This window comes from Pezoporus flaviventris, unplaced genomic scaffold (genome assembly GCF_033815535.1).
Source record: "Pezoporus flaviventris isolate CSIRO_AGI_PZ_B2104156 unplaced genomic scaffold, CSIRO_AGI_Pfla_v1 ptg000010l, whole genome shotgun sequence".
Taxonomy (NCBI): Eukaryota; Metazoa; Chordata; class Aves; order Psittaciformes; family Psittacidae; genus Pezoporus; species Pezoporus flaviventris.
Window position 1 is genome coordinate 5,387,319 of NW_026892558.1, and position 16,909 is coordinate 5,404,227.

The following is a 16,909-nucleotide window of genomic DNA, read 5'->3' on the forward strand; positions in this document are numbered from 1 at the left end:
CATTGAGCTGATCTCGTGTAGCTGCATTAGGCTTCAGATCATGATCAGAAGGTCCACTTCTTAAACTTCGAGCAAGCTTGTGATGTTTGCTTTCTACTAAGTTCTCCTAAATGCAGAAGGTAAGTCAGTATTTATAACAACTTAAACTCCAGAGGAAAATCAGTATTGAAATAAAACCAGCTAGCAAAGATTCACCAGTATCTTGAATAATGCATAGTAATTAAAATTCACACCTAAAACTAGAGAGTCTTCTGGATTTTCTGTTTTGTTGCTGTAGAGAAACTCTGTCAATAACATGTGGAGGGTTGTTGGGGACTTTGAGGTTTTTGTTTTGGGGTTTGTTTTTTTTTTACTTCACACAATTTACAAACCTTGTCTTTTGGAGAACTGCTGCAAAATTTAAGCGTTTCAGTTAACACATCTGTGATTTCAACAGCACTCAAACCTGCTAGCCACTGACATTTTTTAGGAAGTTTGCACTATAAAGCTTTGTATGCAAGAAAAACGCCTCAAAAAGTTTTCCCACTGTTAATACCATGTTAGCAACAGTAGGAGCCACAAGAGGAGCCACAGTGCCAACGAGACTTCAGCAGCCAAGGCAGTTTTCAGCATTGTCAAGACTTGCTCTTGCAGTGTTAGATTACACAGTGCTCAAACAGTGTTGCCAGTAGAAGCCCACTTACATTAAGGTTCCCAAAGCTGCCAATACCAGTTCCACTGAATTGGCATCCACAATAATGGAAATCTTTTCTAGAACTGTACTTAGGCACTGTCTACACAAAAGACAACATACAAGAGAGTATAGGGAGAAAATATTTTAACAGACAAAGTGACCAAGACTTACTACACCATCCTCTAAGTTTCTTTCCTTCAGCTCCCTATATACCCACCCTCTGACCTCTTTTGCCAACAATCCCCCTTTCTCTGCTTTCCTCAGAAGCAAGCACATTAGGTATGGGAAGGAGAAGATGAACATAAGCATTTAATTAATTCTTGTATTTTAATCTAGCAGCAGCAGAAAAAAAAAATTAAATAGAAAAAGTCAAACTCATTGATATTTCTTAACTGGTCAAATACATCTTTCCACTGGAGTTTTAAAATACTTAAGACAGCAATACAGGCAAGTTTTTGAAACTAGCAAAATATTACAATACAGATTGTACTACATGGAGCATACTTACCATTGACATCTGGGGATCTGGAATCTTAACAATCTCAGAATTTGTTAAAATTGGAGACAACTCATCACCGTCCTGAATAACAAACAGTTACAGACATATTAAACATCTCAAGTTCTAGGAAAAAACCCTGAACATGACATATTACTTCATTGTAAAGTATATGACAGTGAAAGAATGGTGCAACTGCACCTTGCTGAGTTTTGACTGTTACAAAGGGGAGAACAGAAAATAAGAAACTGATTCTTTTTCTTGTTAGTTTTTGTCAGATGGTAAATAATGTGGCAAGACAGATGAAAGTTCATCCGAGGAGACACAGTTTGGCAACTTGCCACCATGCTGACACATAGATGAGTGAAGGAATCATCATGCAATTATCATGCAAATGTGTGTCTCTCCAACATGAGCTCCACATAGAGCATGACAGTCTCCTCTAGAAAGTCAAGCTCTGCTGCTTTGCAGCACTATGACAGAAGCCCACAGGTTTCCCTTAGGCAAGTCTAATCTGCTGCTGCACAGAGAAAGGGAGAAGCTGTATGTTTCCTGTTTGAACCAGGCATAAGGAAAAAATACAAAGCCTGACACATGACAAAAGAGCAACTCTGTTTCCATCTTCCAGTCACACGCAGCAGTTCGGTTTTGTTCCTTTTTTTTTACCTTAGAAGCGTAATTCAGCATTAATTGACACCATCTACGGAAGAATATTTCATTTAAAAACGATATAAAAACAGTAGAACAGAAAAGCAACAAGACATCACCAGCGCAGTATGTGCTATGCTGTATTTATACTTAGTCTGTTCTCTCTTATTTTGGAGAAAATTCCACTTCAGAATAAAGCTTACCGACATTTCCTACAAAAATATAAGTTTGAGGTAATTTACTCAGGTTTGCTTCCACCCCCATACTCCTTTTTTCTCCCTATTGCTTTTCCAATCACATATGCCTCCTGGGATGGCTTTCCTTTTATACTTTTCAGAAGTAACTTTCAAAGAAGTAAGCAGCTTGTATTAAAGGAAAGAAAAGAATCATTCATCACCAATGGGACACAGGAATAAAAACTGCCAGAATTTTTCTTTCTACATAAATTTTGTGTTGCTGCCTACAGCTAAAGATCTCTTATTATTAAAATGCATATTCAGGAAGACACTCCTATTACATTTACTAGTGCGCTATGCCCTCCTGAAGTAAAAATTTTACAGCCAAATAATGACGGAAACTACACTCACAACCCTCCTATTTAAGGGAAATATGCATAAAATCTGGCTGTGGCTGCCAGAACATGAGCAGGATTGCTTTTCCTATCAGTCTTTAAAACGGGTATCCATACAAACACTGAAGAGGACAGAGAGGGCATTAGCTTACAGTTTCCCCATTTTAAAACTACACTGCCTAAATAACAAACTTAGCTCTGATGTAATTGTATAGAATGTGCAAACCTCATTACATTCAACCAGGCCAAGTGCAAGATGCTGCATCTGGTTGGGGCAATCCAAAGCACAAATACAGCCTGTGGGGAGAACGGACTGAGAGCAGCCCTGAGGAGAAGGACTTGGGGGTGTTGGGTGATGAGACACTTAAGCCCAGAACCCCTTTGTGTGCTGGGCTGCATTCCCCCAGTCTGAGCTGCAGTTGAGGTGCTCCGAGGAGAACCATCCCCCCGCCCCTTTGCCAGTTCTGGTCCAGCCCTGGGGCAACAGCACAAGAGGGAGGTGGAGCTGTTGGAGCAAGTCCAGAGGAGGCCACAGAGATGCTGCAGGGCCGAGAGCAAGCACTCATGGGACAAGTCAATGCAGGACTCAACATTTTTAGAATGGACTATTTAACGAAATCCTCAAGAAGACACAATGCCATTAGTCTGCCTGTGAAGGACGTCAGTTGTTTAACTTCCCTTCCAATTAGATTAATATGCAGCTCTAATTCTCTGTCATACTTAGGAGATCATGACATGGATCATTGTGACCATGACCACACAAACTTACTAACTCATACCAATGCCTGAGCGTCAACTCTAAATTAGCACTTGAATTTGATCAACTGTGTGCTGTTGAAGTGTCTCTCTTGATCATCACCATGCAGTGAGTTTTCGTTCACATCATGGAAGTTTTAGAAATACGCAATAACATCCAACAGCTAACAGTCATCCAGCAAATGGGACTTAGAATCACAGAATAGTTAGGGTTGGAAAGAACCTCAAGATCATCTAGTTCCAACCCGCCTGCCGTGGGCAGGGACACCTCACACTAAACCACGTCACCAAAGGCTCTCTACAACCTGGCCTTGAACACCGCCAGGGATGGAGCATTCACAACCTCCTGGGCAATCCATTCCAGTGCCTCACCACCCTTACAGTAAAGAACTTCTTCCTTATATCCAATCTAAACTTCCCCTGTTTAAGTTTTAACCCGTTACCCCTTGTCCTGTCACTACAGTCCCTAATGAACAGTCCCTCCCAGCATCCCTGTAGGCCCCCTTCAGATACTGGAAGGCTGCTATGAGGTCTCCATGCAGCCTTCTCTTCTCCAGGCTGAACAGACCCAACTTTCTCAGCCTATCTTCATACGGGAGGTGCTCCAGTCCCCTGATCATCCTCGTGGCCCTCCTCTGGACTTGTTCCAACAGTTCCATGTCCTTTTTTTATGCTGAGGACACCAGAACTGCACACAATACTCCAAGTGAGGTCTCACAAGAGCAGAGTAGAGGGGCAGGATCACCTCTTTTGACCCACTGGTCACACTCCTTTTGATGCAGCCCAGGATATGGTTGGCTTTTTGGGCTGTGAGCGCACACTGAAGCCGGCTCATGTTCATTTTCTCATCAGCCAACACCCTCAAGTCCTCCTCCACAGGGCTGCTCTGAATCTCTTCTCTGCCCAACCTGTAGGTGTGGCTGGGTGTGACTTGTGACTTGACTAAAGCTAGTGCTAAGCTAGAGGGCCTTCAGTAACCTTTTCACTCTGTAAATCTTCTCCTCTTGGCTGCACTACTTGCTAACACAGCAATAACTTGAGATGTGATTTTGTCACTGGGAAACAACAACATCCATACTAAACAGCATTAACTGGCTTTATAGTACTATGTCACAGAGCTCTAGATTTATTTCACCACATTACGACCAGTGTGTGTGACTTATACAAATAACAGAGTCCATTTAAGAAATTCAGAAAAATTTTCTGACCCAGTAAGATGGTTCTGCACTTTCCTGAAAATCAGTTTCAGAATATCAATTAACAAGGAGGTTCTATATATCTTATTCTTTAGTCAAAATACCGTTTCAAGTAATGCAAACGGCATCCAACTCCTTCCCCAGAAAAAGTAAATGAACACCCAATGCTGCAGACATTACATTTTCTTTTAAGCCATGAAAAAAGACTCTAGTAATTAGACTACCAACTTTTTAAATAAACTTGCAGTGCAACCGATATATCTATTCAAACAAAGGTTTCCCTTGAAATCTGCACAAAATCACATTATTGATAAATGCGGGTGTTATTTGCACCTGGAAAATGACACTGTTTTTTGTCTAAATGGAGCATTAGAAGCAATGTTCTCGATACTAGCAGAATGCTATCCTTCATGTCTTGAATGCTGTATTAAAATTAAGCTAACAGAGAACATGGAAAGAGCCATTGCCACTTCACTTCATTGTAATTGAATGTGGAGCCAAAGAATCTCAAATTCTATCAGCCACTGTTTAACAGGCTAGTTCTTCATAAACACTTGAAAACAAATTTATCAACAAAACTGTGACAAGTAATCTCCACTTCGACTATCGGTCACAGGCAGGTGACAACAGAACCTGCTTTCATTAGGCTCAATATACTGGATTGGTGATGCCAGATACGTAATTGAAGCATGACAGAACTGAGAAGATAGGCACTAATTTATGTACCGTTTCCTACTGCTGCCAGAAAAGGGTCAAGAACTTGCTGAAAAGCTACTTCATAACAACAAATCCCTCAAACTGCAGTTAGTTATAGCTTTAACATCTGCTACTGCACATTCAATGACTTTATTTCCACAAGAGCAGCCAATTCACAGTTATTTTCTTCCATACACTTTTAATATGCTTCAGAAGCATCTCCTGAAAGAAAGATGCATGCTTGAAGTCTGAATCTTCTTTCCTACACCTTGCACGTCTGCAAAACCATAATGATGACAAAAGAAGTTGCATGTGAAAATCAGGAATAATTCATCTATAATAGTATGTTTCTGAAGGCAAGGGAAAGAAATCATTTTCAGGATTGTCCCATTCAACTATAAAAGAGCCAATACAACATAAAGCCCCTCACTAGCCACACTTACGAGTCTGCACCTGTTGGAAGTTCAGCACCTTCTAATGTAAAAAGCTAGGGGTCAGTAAAGTGGTTTGACATTTTGACCATATTCTATTATACTCTCCAGGCACATATTTCCCTGATTTCCACATAAGTAAACAACTTTATTTTGTTTCATGGAGGAACCTAACACATTGTAGGCTTCATTATGATTTATAACACAAGCTCTGTAATAGCAATATCCTCCACAATAGCTGCTTCTGGGATAAGTGTCTAGAAGCACTATGAAACTACCCTAAAAACAAAGACTTGGAAAGGTGGGGAGAGGTCTCATTGTCAACTACAGTCCACATAAAAAAAGGCTAGAGTTAACCTAGACATCTCCCTAAGGCACTTTTTCACCAAAATTACCAGTATCCAGGAAAAAAAAACAACCAAAAAATCCCACCTCAAATTTAAGAAAAAAGAGAACCAAACCACCCCCCCCAAAAAAAAAAAAACAACAAAACACTGATGACCAATACCCCCCTACCCCAATTAATGAAAAAATCCCAAATCAAAACAGAAGCACACTTACATGATTCTCCCCCCCTCAAAACATATTGGGTACATTTGCCTCACATTGTGAGAGGAGACACCAAGTGCCACGTGGAACTACTATTTCCTCCAGTAGCATTACAACTGCAGCTACCACTATAGAAGACACATGGATGGAGTGTGGATGTCCACATGCATTATTTTTATATCATGTCTGCAAGACACAGCTCTTACAAGGGCCTGGAAAATCTCAAACAGCCACTCATTTTCATTATGACTTATAGCAATTTGAAAAACAATCTCAACAGTTTCTTTTATTGTGGCATCTCTGTTAAAATAAGTTCTAAGATTACTGTTGTTCAGTGACACATTAATTCAAAAAGCTAGATTAACAGCATTTAAACAGTTCTTTTTTCAAACATTCACAAGCTTTAACATGCAACAGATCAAACAGCTGAGGCAAATTCTGCTCTGTGCCTTCTCAGAACTTTTTGTGGAATCCTGCTTTCTGCAGAATCCTGCTTTTTGCATTTATTATAAATTTGCATTTGTATTTTCAGTACCTTCATAAAGAATCTTCAGTTAAATCAGAGTTCTTTTGTCCAGCTCAACTGTCAATGTTGTCACATACATAGTAATAACTGTAATCCATCTTCTGTTGCATTAATATAATGTGTACTGAGATTTTTTAACATTCTCAAAATGGATGCCTCATAAAGTTAGTGCCTCTGACCTCAACAGGTCTCCAGTCTCTTTTCCTACCTTCTCTTTCCCATAAAGTTGCACTTTCTGAATTCTTAGGAATCAATACATGCTGAATTTTTTAAAGACAATCACTGACAATTTTATTCTTTTTTTTAACCAGACTACAGATTTACTGCTTCTTCTATTTCAGTGGATCTTTCCACAACACACAGGTCCATAAAAGTACCAGTAATGCCACACTGATCTCTGTTAAGCTCAGTGTTAATCCTTCATTCCATTAAAGCTGAACTCATAAAAACCAATAAAGGCATTGCTTTGGAGATTTGTTTTGTTAACATGAAAATGCAAGACATTACAACCGAGTCTTTTACTTTACTTCCAAAGCGTTTTCAGCATGAAAGGCTAAACTTTCAAATCTCTTCATTTTAGAGCAAATGTTCACGAGCACAGCTCCTGTGCAAAGTTTTAATAACTTATTTTTTATAAAGTTACCGATCAATACAGGTACATTTCTTCCTGATACAAGACATAATTTTACGTACAGCTACTCCAAAAGTACTGCTGGGTAACCGAAAGAGCCATAAATCAAAAAGTTTTTAATCACTCACACTTATTAAATTCTGTGATCTTGAACTGTATTACATGAATGATTCACTTCTGCAATCTTGTTACATCTATACTATTTGATTTGTATGCACACAAACAGTTGCCAGTGACAGCTGTCTGCCACCATCCTGCAGAGGAATATTTCACCTCAGCAGAAAAACCCATCCATTTTAGATGCATATGCTGCTTTTTAAAGACGACCATAAAGCCTGCAAGGCGCATACCTTTTCGTAGTAAACTATTCCATATTCTTTATCATCACACTTGACGCAACGGAATTCAATCATCAGGTACATAAAATTAGAACTTCGCTTTTCCCTCTGAGAAGAGAACCAACACAGGTGTGTATCATGTATTAAAGTGCATCAATCTTCAGTGTCCTCAGCACAGCTATTACCCTACTTCCTTTGTGCTATAACTGATTAATTAGATTATCAGTTGTTGAATAACTGCTACTACTTCAGACCACATCACCTTCTTCCTGACATTCTTACTTCCTTATATTTCTACTTCATGATACATATCCATATGTAACAGATAAAACCACACTGTTTTCATCAGCAACTTGTGGCTGTAGACTGAAGGTTTGAAAGAAGGCAATGAAGAATAACCAGATGACAGCTGGGGGTTTTGTGTGTGATTTAAAAAATCATTACACACAATTATGTGTATAAGGGTCAAAAATCAGAAGACAAAATACCAGAACGGTTTAGGTAACACCATGAAAAAGACAAATTAAACTCGTGTTGGAAGATTAGATTTTCAACTCATTCACTTTCAGAGGAAGATTTGCCAACATATGTGTTTTTGAAACCCTTTGCCTAGAAAAAGGGCTCAGCATTTTAAAATTTAGGTGTAAAACAAGAAAGAAGTTATACACAACCACCACCAGGAACGTACAATTAACAATGAAAACAAGCATTTCCTTTAATATTGAGCAAATCAAGTTTGTTTTATGCCTTAATAATGGATTGACTTTCCAGCAAAAAGTGGTTCTGCATTTCAGATACAGCACTAGGAATCAATTAATTTTTAGTTTTCTGAACAGAAGGGGAGAAAAAAGGAAATTAAAATGGAAGAGGAAAAAAAAAACAAAAAAAAGATAGGCTGAGTTCTGAGGGTTTATAAAAAATTAAGTTCAAAAATAATCTGATTCCCAGAGGTCTAATTATAATTGAGGCAACTAAATCTCAAGAGCACAAAGCAGAAATAAGAGTTCTGTTGTGCAAGATGAGTATAATTAGTTAAATGTTTAGGGGGTGATTTTGCCTAATGAGGGTTAACACCTCATTCAGGTCTTGAATGAATATTTAAAAAAAAACCCAAAACCAACAAAACTGTGGCTCTGAGCAACCTGATCTAGCTGAAGATGTCCTGCTCAGTGCTGGGGGTTTGAACTAGATGAGCTTTGCAGGTGCCTTCCAACACAAACCATTCTATGATTCTACAATTTTCATTACTGCCCAAGTAAAATCAACTTTAGAAGCTTCAAGGAATTATTTTCCTTTATCGTATACAGACGGCTGAAGAAAAGTAGGAAAAGCACTTCAAGTTCAATCTCCTAAGCAAAGGTTCCATATCAGCAAGATCAAAAAAATTTGATGTACCTACCTCATTAATCATTTCTATTTCTCTAAAGGTCAGTCTGTCCAACCAGTCCACTTTCACCATGTGACCTTGCCGATGGGACTTGGTGAGCTACATGAAAAACACAATTAAAAGGCTCAGAGCAAGGAAAAAAAACAGAGCATAAAAATTATAATTTAATAGGGACACTAACATGAAATCAAGGGGGAAAATAAAGGAAGGGGAAAAAATAAAGGAATTGGAAAAAATGCTTGTACAGGGGACACACAGTGGATCACTATAAATGGCTAAGCCATGCCATGAAAATAATTCTACTATCTAAAACACCAATCACGGTGATGACCAAATCACACTCCAAGCACACCATCTTTGCATTCTGAACACACTGAAACAGGAACCTGGTTTTTAAGCAAAGTAACATATTTCATTTTTTGTGTTACAACACTTGATATAGTAAAACTTACAAAGCCAAACCATAAAAAAAAAAAAAGATATTTAAAAAAACAGCCAAATTGTGTCATTCTGCCCTTTAGCCTTGCCTCTAAACAAGTTTTCAGACTGGGAGTTACACATCACAAAATGTCAGCTGAAGACTCAAAGGAAGTCACAGAGAACCTGTTCCCCATTTCACTTTAGTCATCTGAAAAGTAGTTCAAGATTTCCTCCTACATCTACATATTGCTGCAGAAATAGCACGGAAGTTGCACTGTTTAAAGGACTACCTAGCAGTAAAGAGTTATGAGGAAGAGAGATAACAGAAAAAGGAAGTAAAGATAGCAGTCATACTGCCTGTTGTTTCAGACGCATTTACACACAACAGTTTTTCACAAACTCAGCAGAAGTCCACACAAATACGAACAACAATCATCTTTTCAGTTCCAAAGAAATCACAGGGGTTCCTCAAAGCATGAGTTATTCCTGGCAGTATGCAAGAAGAGATGCAAAGGGACTGGAAAACATCTCGTTTTTACATGTTTCAAAGAAATCAAAACCCATCTAGAAAATGCCCACTGAAAAGTCCCTCAAAACTATTCCTATCAAGGGCAGGGTTACAAGTAAACTTCATCAGTGGTCAACTTGCCCACCTATAAGCATTTAAATTTGAACAGTCACACTGACTGACATGTCCCAGCTGCCCAGCAAGGGGACAGGCAATATAGGAGAGCACATGAACAAAGGTATTGTATGCAGGAGAGCACAACAGCAGACTACTTCTTCTATTCAGAACTACAGATGAGGTTACTACCAAAACAAAGAGACAGAGATTTAAGAGTTGCCATATACTGGGAGTTGTCTAAGTTGCACTGTTTGTCAGAAACCTGCACTACACTTTTAGCAGCTCAGCACTACAAACAAAAACATCACTGTGAATAAAGAAAAAAGGTTAGGAGTTTTCATCAATTATTATCAATCAAATCCCCAGTAAACTGATGTCTTAGCAGTACAGGCACAAGTAGTAATACAAACCAAGGATGACCTAGGCCAAATACTAGCCCCATCATGATGTACTCTGCAAAGACCATCGACTTCATGTTCAGGTACAGATCCTGATAAACTGACAAGCCAAGCTTCAGAAACACTCCAGAATCAGATAGTTTTTTACAACCCTTAGAATAAATGCTGACACAACAGATGAAAAATTGTCTAGTCTTTAAAAGACTGTAAATAGCAATTAAAACCACTAATGAAATTTCAGTGTTCTGCAGTCTGTCTGCAGGTGTTCTTGTATCAGTTGAACTGATGGTAAGCATTTATCCTTGATCACTTGTCCCTTCATACTCAACATATCAAGGCCATCTTGCTAGTTCACTTTCCATGGTGACTTGTTGGTGTTTAAGACAAGTTCACTGTGATGTTTGTGCGTTTTTCCTCTTTCATTCACCTCCCCAGAGTTTAATTTGGATTTATGGTCTAACAACACTTTGGATACTGGTTCCTATCTTCACACAGGAAACAAAACTACCGATTAGTTTCCTTGCAACCAGTTTAGGTCAGAAGAAGGTGGAATAAACTACAGCCCACACTATGGCCTCTGTACCCACTCAAGATCTGAATTACATTTTAAGGCTGATTACTCATGAAAACAAGCAAGACAATGAATGCCAGTACTTGCTCATTTCACAAACATGTTACCTAATTAATCTTTTCTGATTCTTGGTTCCTACTAAGTTGGTTTCTACCAGAGATAAGGTTTAAAATTTTCCACTGACTATTAATCCTCAAGTAAAAGTGAAGTAAAGTACTAATCAAAAGCAGTCACAATTTATAAAGCAGTCAAAGCTGCTGGGAAGAAAAACCAAGCCAAAGTCAGCTCAGAGGAAAATCCTGGTTTGCTGTTTTTAAACTAAAGATTTGCTAGAAACTGGCCATTTCAAGAAGCACAAAACAGTAAATTAGGCATGAGCATTTGATACCCTTTGTTCTGACCTCATTCCATGAAACACGAAACATAGTCCCATGAGGATTATGAGTATGTTTGCTTAAAGCAGCTGATTTACATAGCATTTCTTTAAGCTGTAGACCATAGTATAGCTTGGCAGAAGCAGTAAGATTTTGATGCAAACTTTGGAAGACCACTGAAGCTTCTAAGAATTAATGAACGCTGTTCAGTATACAACAGAAGCTCTTCTCATTTCTTTTGTCTCCAGTAAACACAGGGACAGCTAATCTGAGCTGCTATAAATTTCATAAACTAAACAGGACAAAAGGAAAGGGAAGGGCAGAGGTGACAAAGTATAATCCTTAATAATATTTCAGGATGCTGGACGTAATCAAAGCACACAAACTTAGTCTTTGCCTTGTTTCAACGGATCAGCAGCACTGTAAACAGGAACATAATACAATACCAATTTTTTTGCTCTCTTATGTTATATTCTGCAGCCAGTTCAACAAATTCTACCTGCAGTATTTCAGACAGAATGCGCCAGGGCTGAACTAAAAGCATAAGGCAAGATTTGGCCTTTGCGTCTTATGTGACTAAAATGCATTTCCGTGGTAGAGAAACAGCAGCATGCAGACCAGTTGTACGCAACGCATTCACAAACATCCTACCTACTTCACAGAAAAGATCTTACTCAGTAATGAAGGAATTCCTTACCTTTACATGTCATTTTAGCCATTTCTAAATTACTCCCTACTCTTTTTTATTTAATGAAAACACTTTTTCCTATTGAAGACAGCCCTCTTTATTTCCATCACCTTAAACCAGTGGATCAAAATTTTCAGAATGCGCCTTACACATTCTAATGTAGAATTCTGTATTTTACAGAATACTACATATTCACATCCAGCATTGATACAAAAACTTAGGATATCAAAGCCTGGGGAAAAACGGTCACAACTCTTTGTTCATTTTCCTGTTTGCTGCACTAGAGAACAAAGACAAAAGTAATTTTGTATGTTTTAGAGGAAAATATTAACCTCTTAAACCTGCAAACTTCCCTTACAGAGAGGAAAAGTATCATAATACTGTTAACTCATAAGGCCTGCATACGAGACCCAGAAGATGTGAAGGCATATGTGCATGTACGTATACACATAAAAAAAAAAACATTCTCTTTGATTAACATTTAAGCTCAAAATAAGAAAGATGCTAGTGCACTCCCTTCAGGGAAAGAAGCATTCATCATCTGCCACTAAGTAAAAGGTATCCATTTAGATACTATCTCACCATTGTTATTACCTAATTTCATCCAGCCAGCAGAAGGTGTGAAGAAGCGAACAGATCAAAAAGAACTTCAGAGTATTTTTTATTTAAGTAGATTACCACATCACTCACGGGAGAAACATCTTAATGTTATTAATATTTGAGCGTGCTAATGTATTCCCCACTCTTTCCATTAATATACCTTAGTACAGGAAAAATGACCTCCAGTATACAAAGCCATGGCTTTTTCAGCAGCAATTTTACAAGTAAAAGCAGAACCATATGGCATCTCAACATGAAATGCAACTTGCCTCAGCATCAGTTATTCAGGTAAAAGGATGAAACTCCTCCCGCAGCCAGTCACCCATTTTATACAAATTCTTTACAATAAGAAATACCACACACACAAAAATTCAGAAGTATGCCAAGAGAATAAAAAGTGAATTTTCAGATGGAGAAAAGGTCCCTCAGCAAGCTCTTGTCAGAAGTTACTTATTATCCATAAGAATCTAATTTGGCCTCTGGTATTAGACATCGATCAAATGCACGACACTTCTAAATGATGCCTGTCCAATAAACAGGAAAAAAAAAAAACAACAAAAAACAAGAATAACAAAGCCCACTCAAACTCATCTTGTTTTAATTAGACCTACTCCTTTTACCTATATTTAAATATACTATCACATACAGTAACATCAGAAGGCATTCAGTAATTGATAAGCTGACTGTGCTTAAACAAAGGCTACTTAAGAATGATACATCACAAGAACCTCATCTGCTGAGTAAACAGCTGTGCAAATAAAAGCTCTCACAGACACACTGCCCACAAACCCTATTCACTTTGCTACCATCTGATGGCAAAATGGTTTTATATAGAAATACAACAAAATACCACTGAAAATACCCTCATCTTTCAGAAATAAGAATCTCCCAAAAACAGCTTTCAGAGGAGACGAATGCAAGCAGTGATGTTATGAGCCATTAGCTAGAATTCTCATTTGGGATGTGAAAGAATTCCCTCCTTTTCCTCAAAGGCTTTGAGCCTTCACCTCCCATATGCCAAAAGAAGAGGCTAGAACAGACCAAGGTATTTTATGACTGAAATACTCTGCATTATTTGTATTACTTGAGCTAGGAAGCATAAGGGAATGAAGGAAAGAGGAGAAAGGCAACACTGGTACGGTATGGTCATGCTTGCATAACAGAACAAACATGAAATGGGAGGCTTACACTCTAAAATCCCTTCTTGGAAACTCACTGCCTACATCATGTAACCATGTGATGACTTACAAACAAGCCTTAGTATTTAGTGTCTGTCTACAGTGCTTCCTTAGGCTAGAGAGGATTTATTCTGTTTCTGTCAAGAAATGGGGCACCATGACTAGCAGAAAGCTTTAAATAAGATTTTCATTATAAATTAAAGGTGGACTAGAACTTAAATGAAAGTTAATTACTGTGATAAACATCTACAGAAGAAAATGGACATATTTAAGTCACTGGACTTATTTTTCACTAGGAGTTGCACAAAGATGGAAACTAGGAGGCCAAGATCAAGTAGAAAGTACACTAAGTGGGTTAACAATTATTATAGAGTGATTTGGCAAGCTTGGAGTAAGCTTACTTGAAAAATGAGAGAATTCAGTGAGTAAAACAGCTTAAGAACTCACATCCACTGATCAACTGCAGAAGTAGTTCTGATGGCAAAAATACACTCTTGCCATCAAGCTGGGAGAAGAAAATCCTAATACACACATGTATTCATAACTTAAATAAATTAAGCTTTGGTTAATTTCTGCAATTTTACTCAAATTCTTTCTAATGCAGAGGTATCTTTCTAATGTCATACACATCTGAACACTACACTAGAGAGCCTTAAATCTAAATAAGAGCTACTGAAAGAAACTAGTCCTCACAAGTTATTGTTATGCACTGCTCTTACTGAACATGATGGAATTTTGGCTTCCAGCATCTTCAATGCATGATCACAGTTTCATTTTACAAAGAATTAGGATGTTAAGTTGTTATAACAGTATGCTACTTATATGAAAAGGTATTTATATGTCCCCTTTAAAAAAAAACTGCAGAAGCCAATGAGCATGATCTAGCTTACTCACTTTTATAAATCCTGTGAAGTACCTAATCAAAGGAAGATAGCTTTCACATGAAAAAACAACATGAGAAGCCTGTATACATTCCACTCTAAGGAAAGTGCAAGTTCTTCACATATACCATGAAGTATATTTGCTATACCATTACCTTAGCCAAACGGCTCATCTGATCTTCAGAGACTGTGCTGCTGGTTCTCCCAGGAGTTTTGGTGGGCTCTGAGCCATCAGCTTCTACATTGGGCCAGACTTTCAAATCATGCATTCCCTGACGAAACATACTGCAGGGACAAAAAAGCAGGATCTCTTCAGTACATTCAAAATAACACACCTGTCAGGAATCAAAGTACAGCAGCAGCTGCAAGAAAATGAAGTAACTTCCTTTGCCAAGCCTAGAAACACACACTGCCATGCATAATTTAAATGAACTGCTAAAGTGCCTTGCTCCTTGTGCCCTCTATGGCCTTCAGTTTTATTGGCACGAAGTTTAAGAGAAAATTAGTAAGTCTGAACTAAGTTATTTGGCAAGTGGAAGAAAAATGGGTAATTCCAGAAGCCAGTGGAGTGGTATAAATGCAAACTGAGGACAGAGCTTGACCTTCATAGTTTTATTATTTGTAATGAAGCAGAAAGTATTTCTCTTGCCTTGCAAATTATAATACTGACTTTAGGTCTGGCAGTCTGCAAAAATATTCAACTATAAAGCTACCCAAGTTTCACTTGAAGGTTGACTGCTATAAAAGAGACTTCTGAGCTGACAAATAAGAACAAAATTCAAAAATTAAAAAAAGAAAAAACACAAAAAAAAATTCCACAACCCTCAAAAGACCATTTTTCTCCATCTGTGCTGGAAATTAAATTGGTAATTGAAACTGTGCAGTGAACAGAACTTTGCAGGGTAGCTGACTACATCTTTTCTCTGCAAAACCCTCCTTTCCTTACTTATTTGTGCTGATTCACCTTAAAAGGTGCTTCACGAAACCAAGTGGATCACTTCACTCAACTTCAGGTAAGAACAACTGGAAATTGCCTACCTAACAACTTCAGGTAAATACAACTTTAAAAAGTCAACCATTAAAAATGAGAAATATCAACCAGAAAGACCATCTGACCTTGACTTTACATATCGCTTTATGGAATACTACTACAAAGATTTCCATTCACAAGCAAATACAGAATTCCAAAATTATTCAGTGCTTCTTGTCCATCTACTATCCCCAGGCCCCACATGCTGGAAGTAAAGGTAAATTTCATTCATAATTTTTATCTTTTTCCAGGCACTATGCTCTAATGTTTAAGAAACTATCAGCAGTCTTTGGGTGACAGTACAATCGATCAAGTTTAATTTTCTGCCCAAAGACAGTGCTAATCTTTTTGTCAAAGCACAGAGATACAACCTCTCTCTAGAGTCACTTTCTGCATTTGAATATAACTAGAACAGCTTTCCTAATTCTAATCTAAACTCTTCCTGCACTTCAATTTACCCTTACTGCTTCTTATCCACTGACAAAAAAAATATTTCTCCCCATGTTCCAAAACTACCTGCACACCAGAAAAGTGTTGTTACAGTCTTTTCTTCAGCCTCACTAGTCTTTACTTCTCCATCACACCTATTTGCTAAACATTCAATGACTCTCAGCAGCCAGCAATTTGCCTAAAGTCAATTATACAGAACTGAACATATGCCAGACAAGCTGATGAGTATGGAGGAGTATGAAACATTGCCCCTGAGTGTGCACACTTGTGAAGTGTTCATATATTCAACATTGTCTGCACATTTCACAAGAGCATCATGATGACGAATCCTTCAAAACTTAAGATTCACTCTAAACCACAAATCTTTTATTCTATTTGGGCAGCTGCTCCCTACTCTGTGTTTGATGCAAAAAGCACCTCATACTTCTCCTTAAACAGCATCTTATGTTTTTTTCAGTCCCCTCTGCACTTAGTCAAGATTCTTCTGATGTATTGTTCACCTTCCAGCACACCTGTAATCCCTCCTATCCTACTGTTATCATCCACAAATTTACTAAACCCACTCTCTAAAGGAAAATGGATTAGTAATTGTGAAAACTCCAGATTTACTGGGTTACATTTTATACCTTATAAATAAAAATTATAAATAAATTTATAAATAAATAATAAATTTTAAAATAAATTTATAACTAGATTCCTGCAAGCCAACTATGTTAAGTAATCAGTACTGGTACCCTTATATTACAAAAGTGCAAATATGAAGTGACTTCAGCATTTGCTACTTAAAATTCAAGCT

General features: G+C 37.9%; 1 protein-coding gene across 5 annotated transcripts in view; it reads right to left on the minus strand.

Annotated features, from left to right (window-relative positions):
- Positions 1–16,909, minus strand: part of PIK3C3 (phosphatidylinositol 3-kinase catalytic subunit type 3) — a 72,362-nt gene that overhangs the window by 52,253 nt on the left and 3,200 nt on the right. For 4 of the 5 annotated variants that reach the window (XM_061450588.1, XM_061450587.1, XM_061450584.1 and 1 more), the window contains exons 4-9: positions 14,789–14,918; positions 8,911–8,997; positions 7,524–7,619; positions 1,182–1,253; positions 684–773; positions 2–106 (exon numbers count right to left, since the gene is read on the minus strand). In XM_061450588.1, the coding sequence (XP_061306572.1) occupies positions 2–106; positions 684–773; positions 1,182–1,253; positions 7,524–7,619; positions 8,911–8,997; positions 14,789–14,918 (580 nt within the window). The remainder of the gene's footprint in view (position 1; positions 107–683; positions 774–1,181; positions 1,254–7,523; positions 7,620–8,910; positions 8,998–14,788; positions 14,919–16,909) is intronic. The other variant, XM_061450585.1, reaches the window with a different exon arrangement.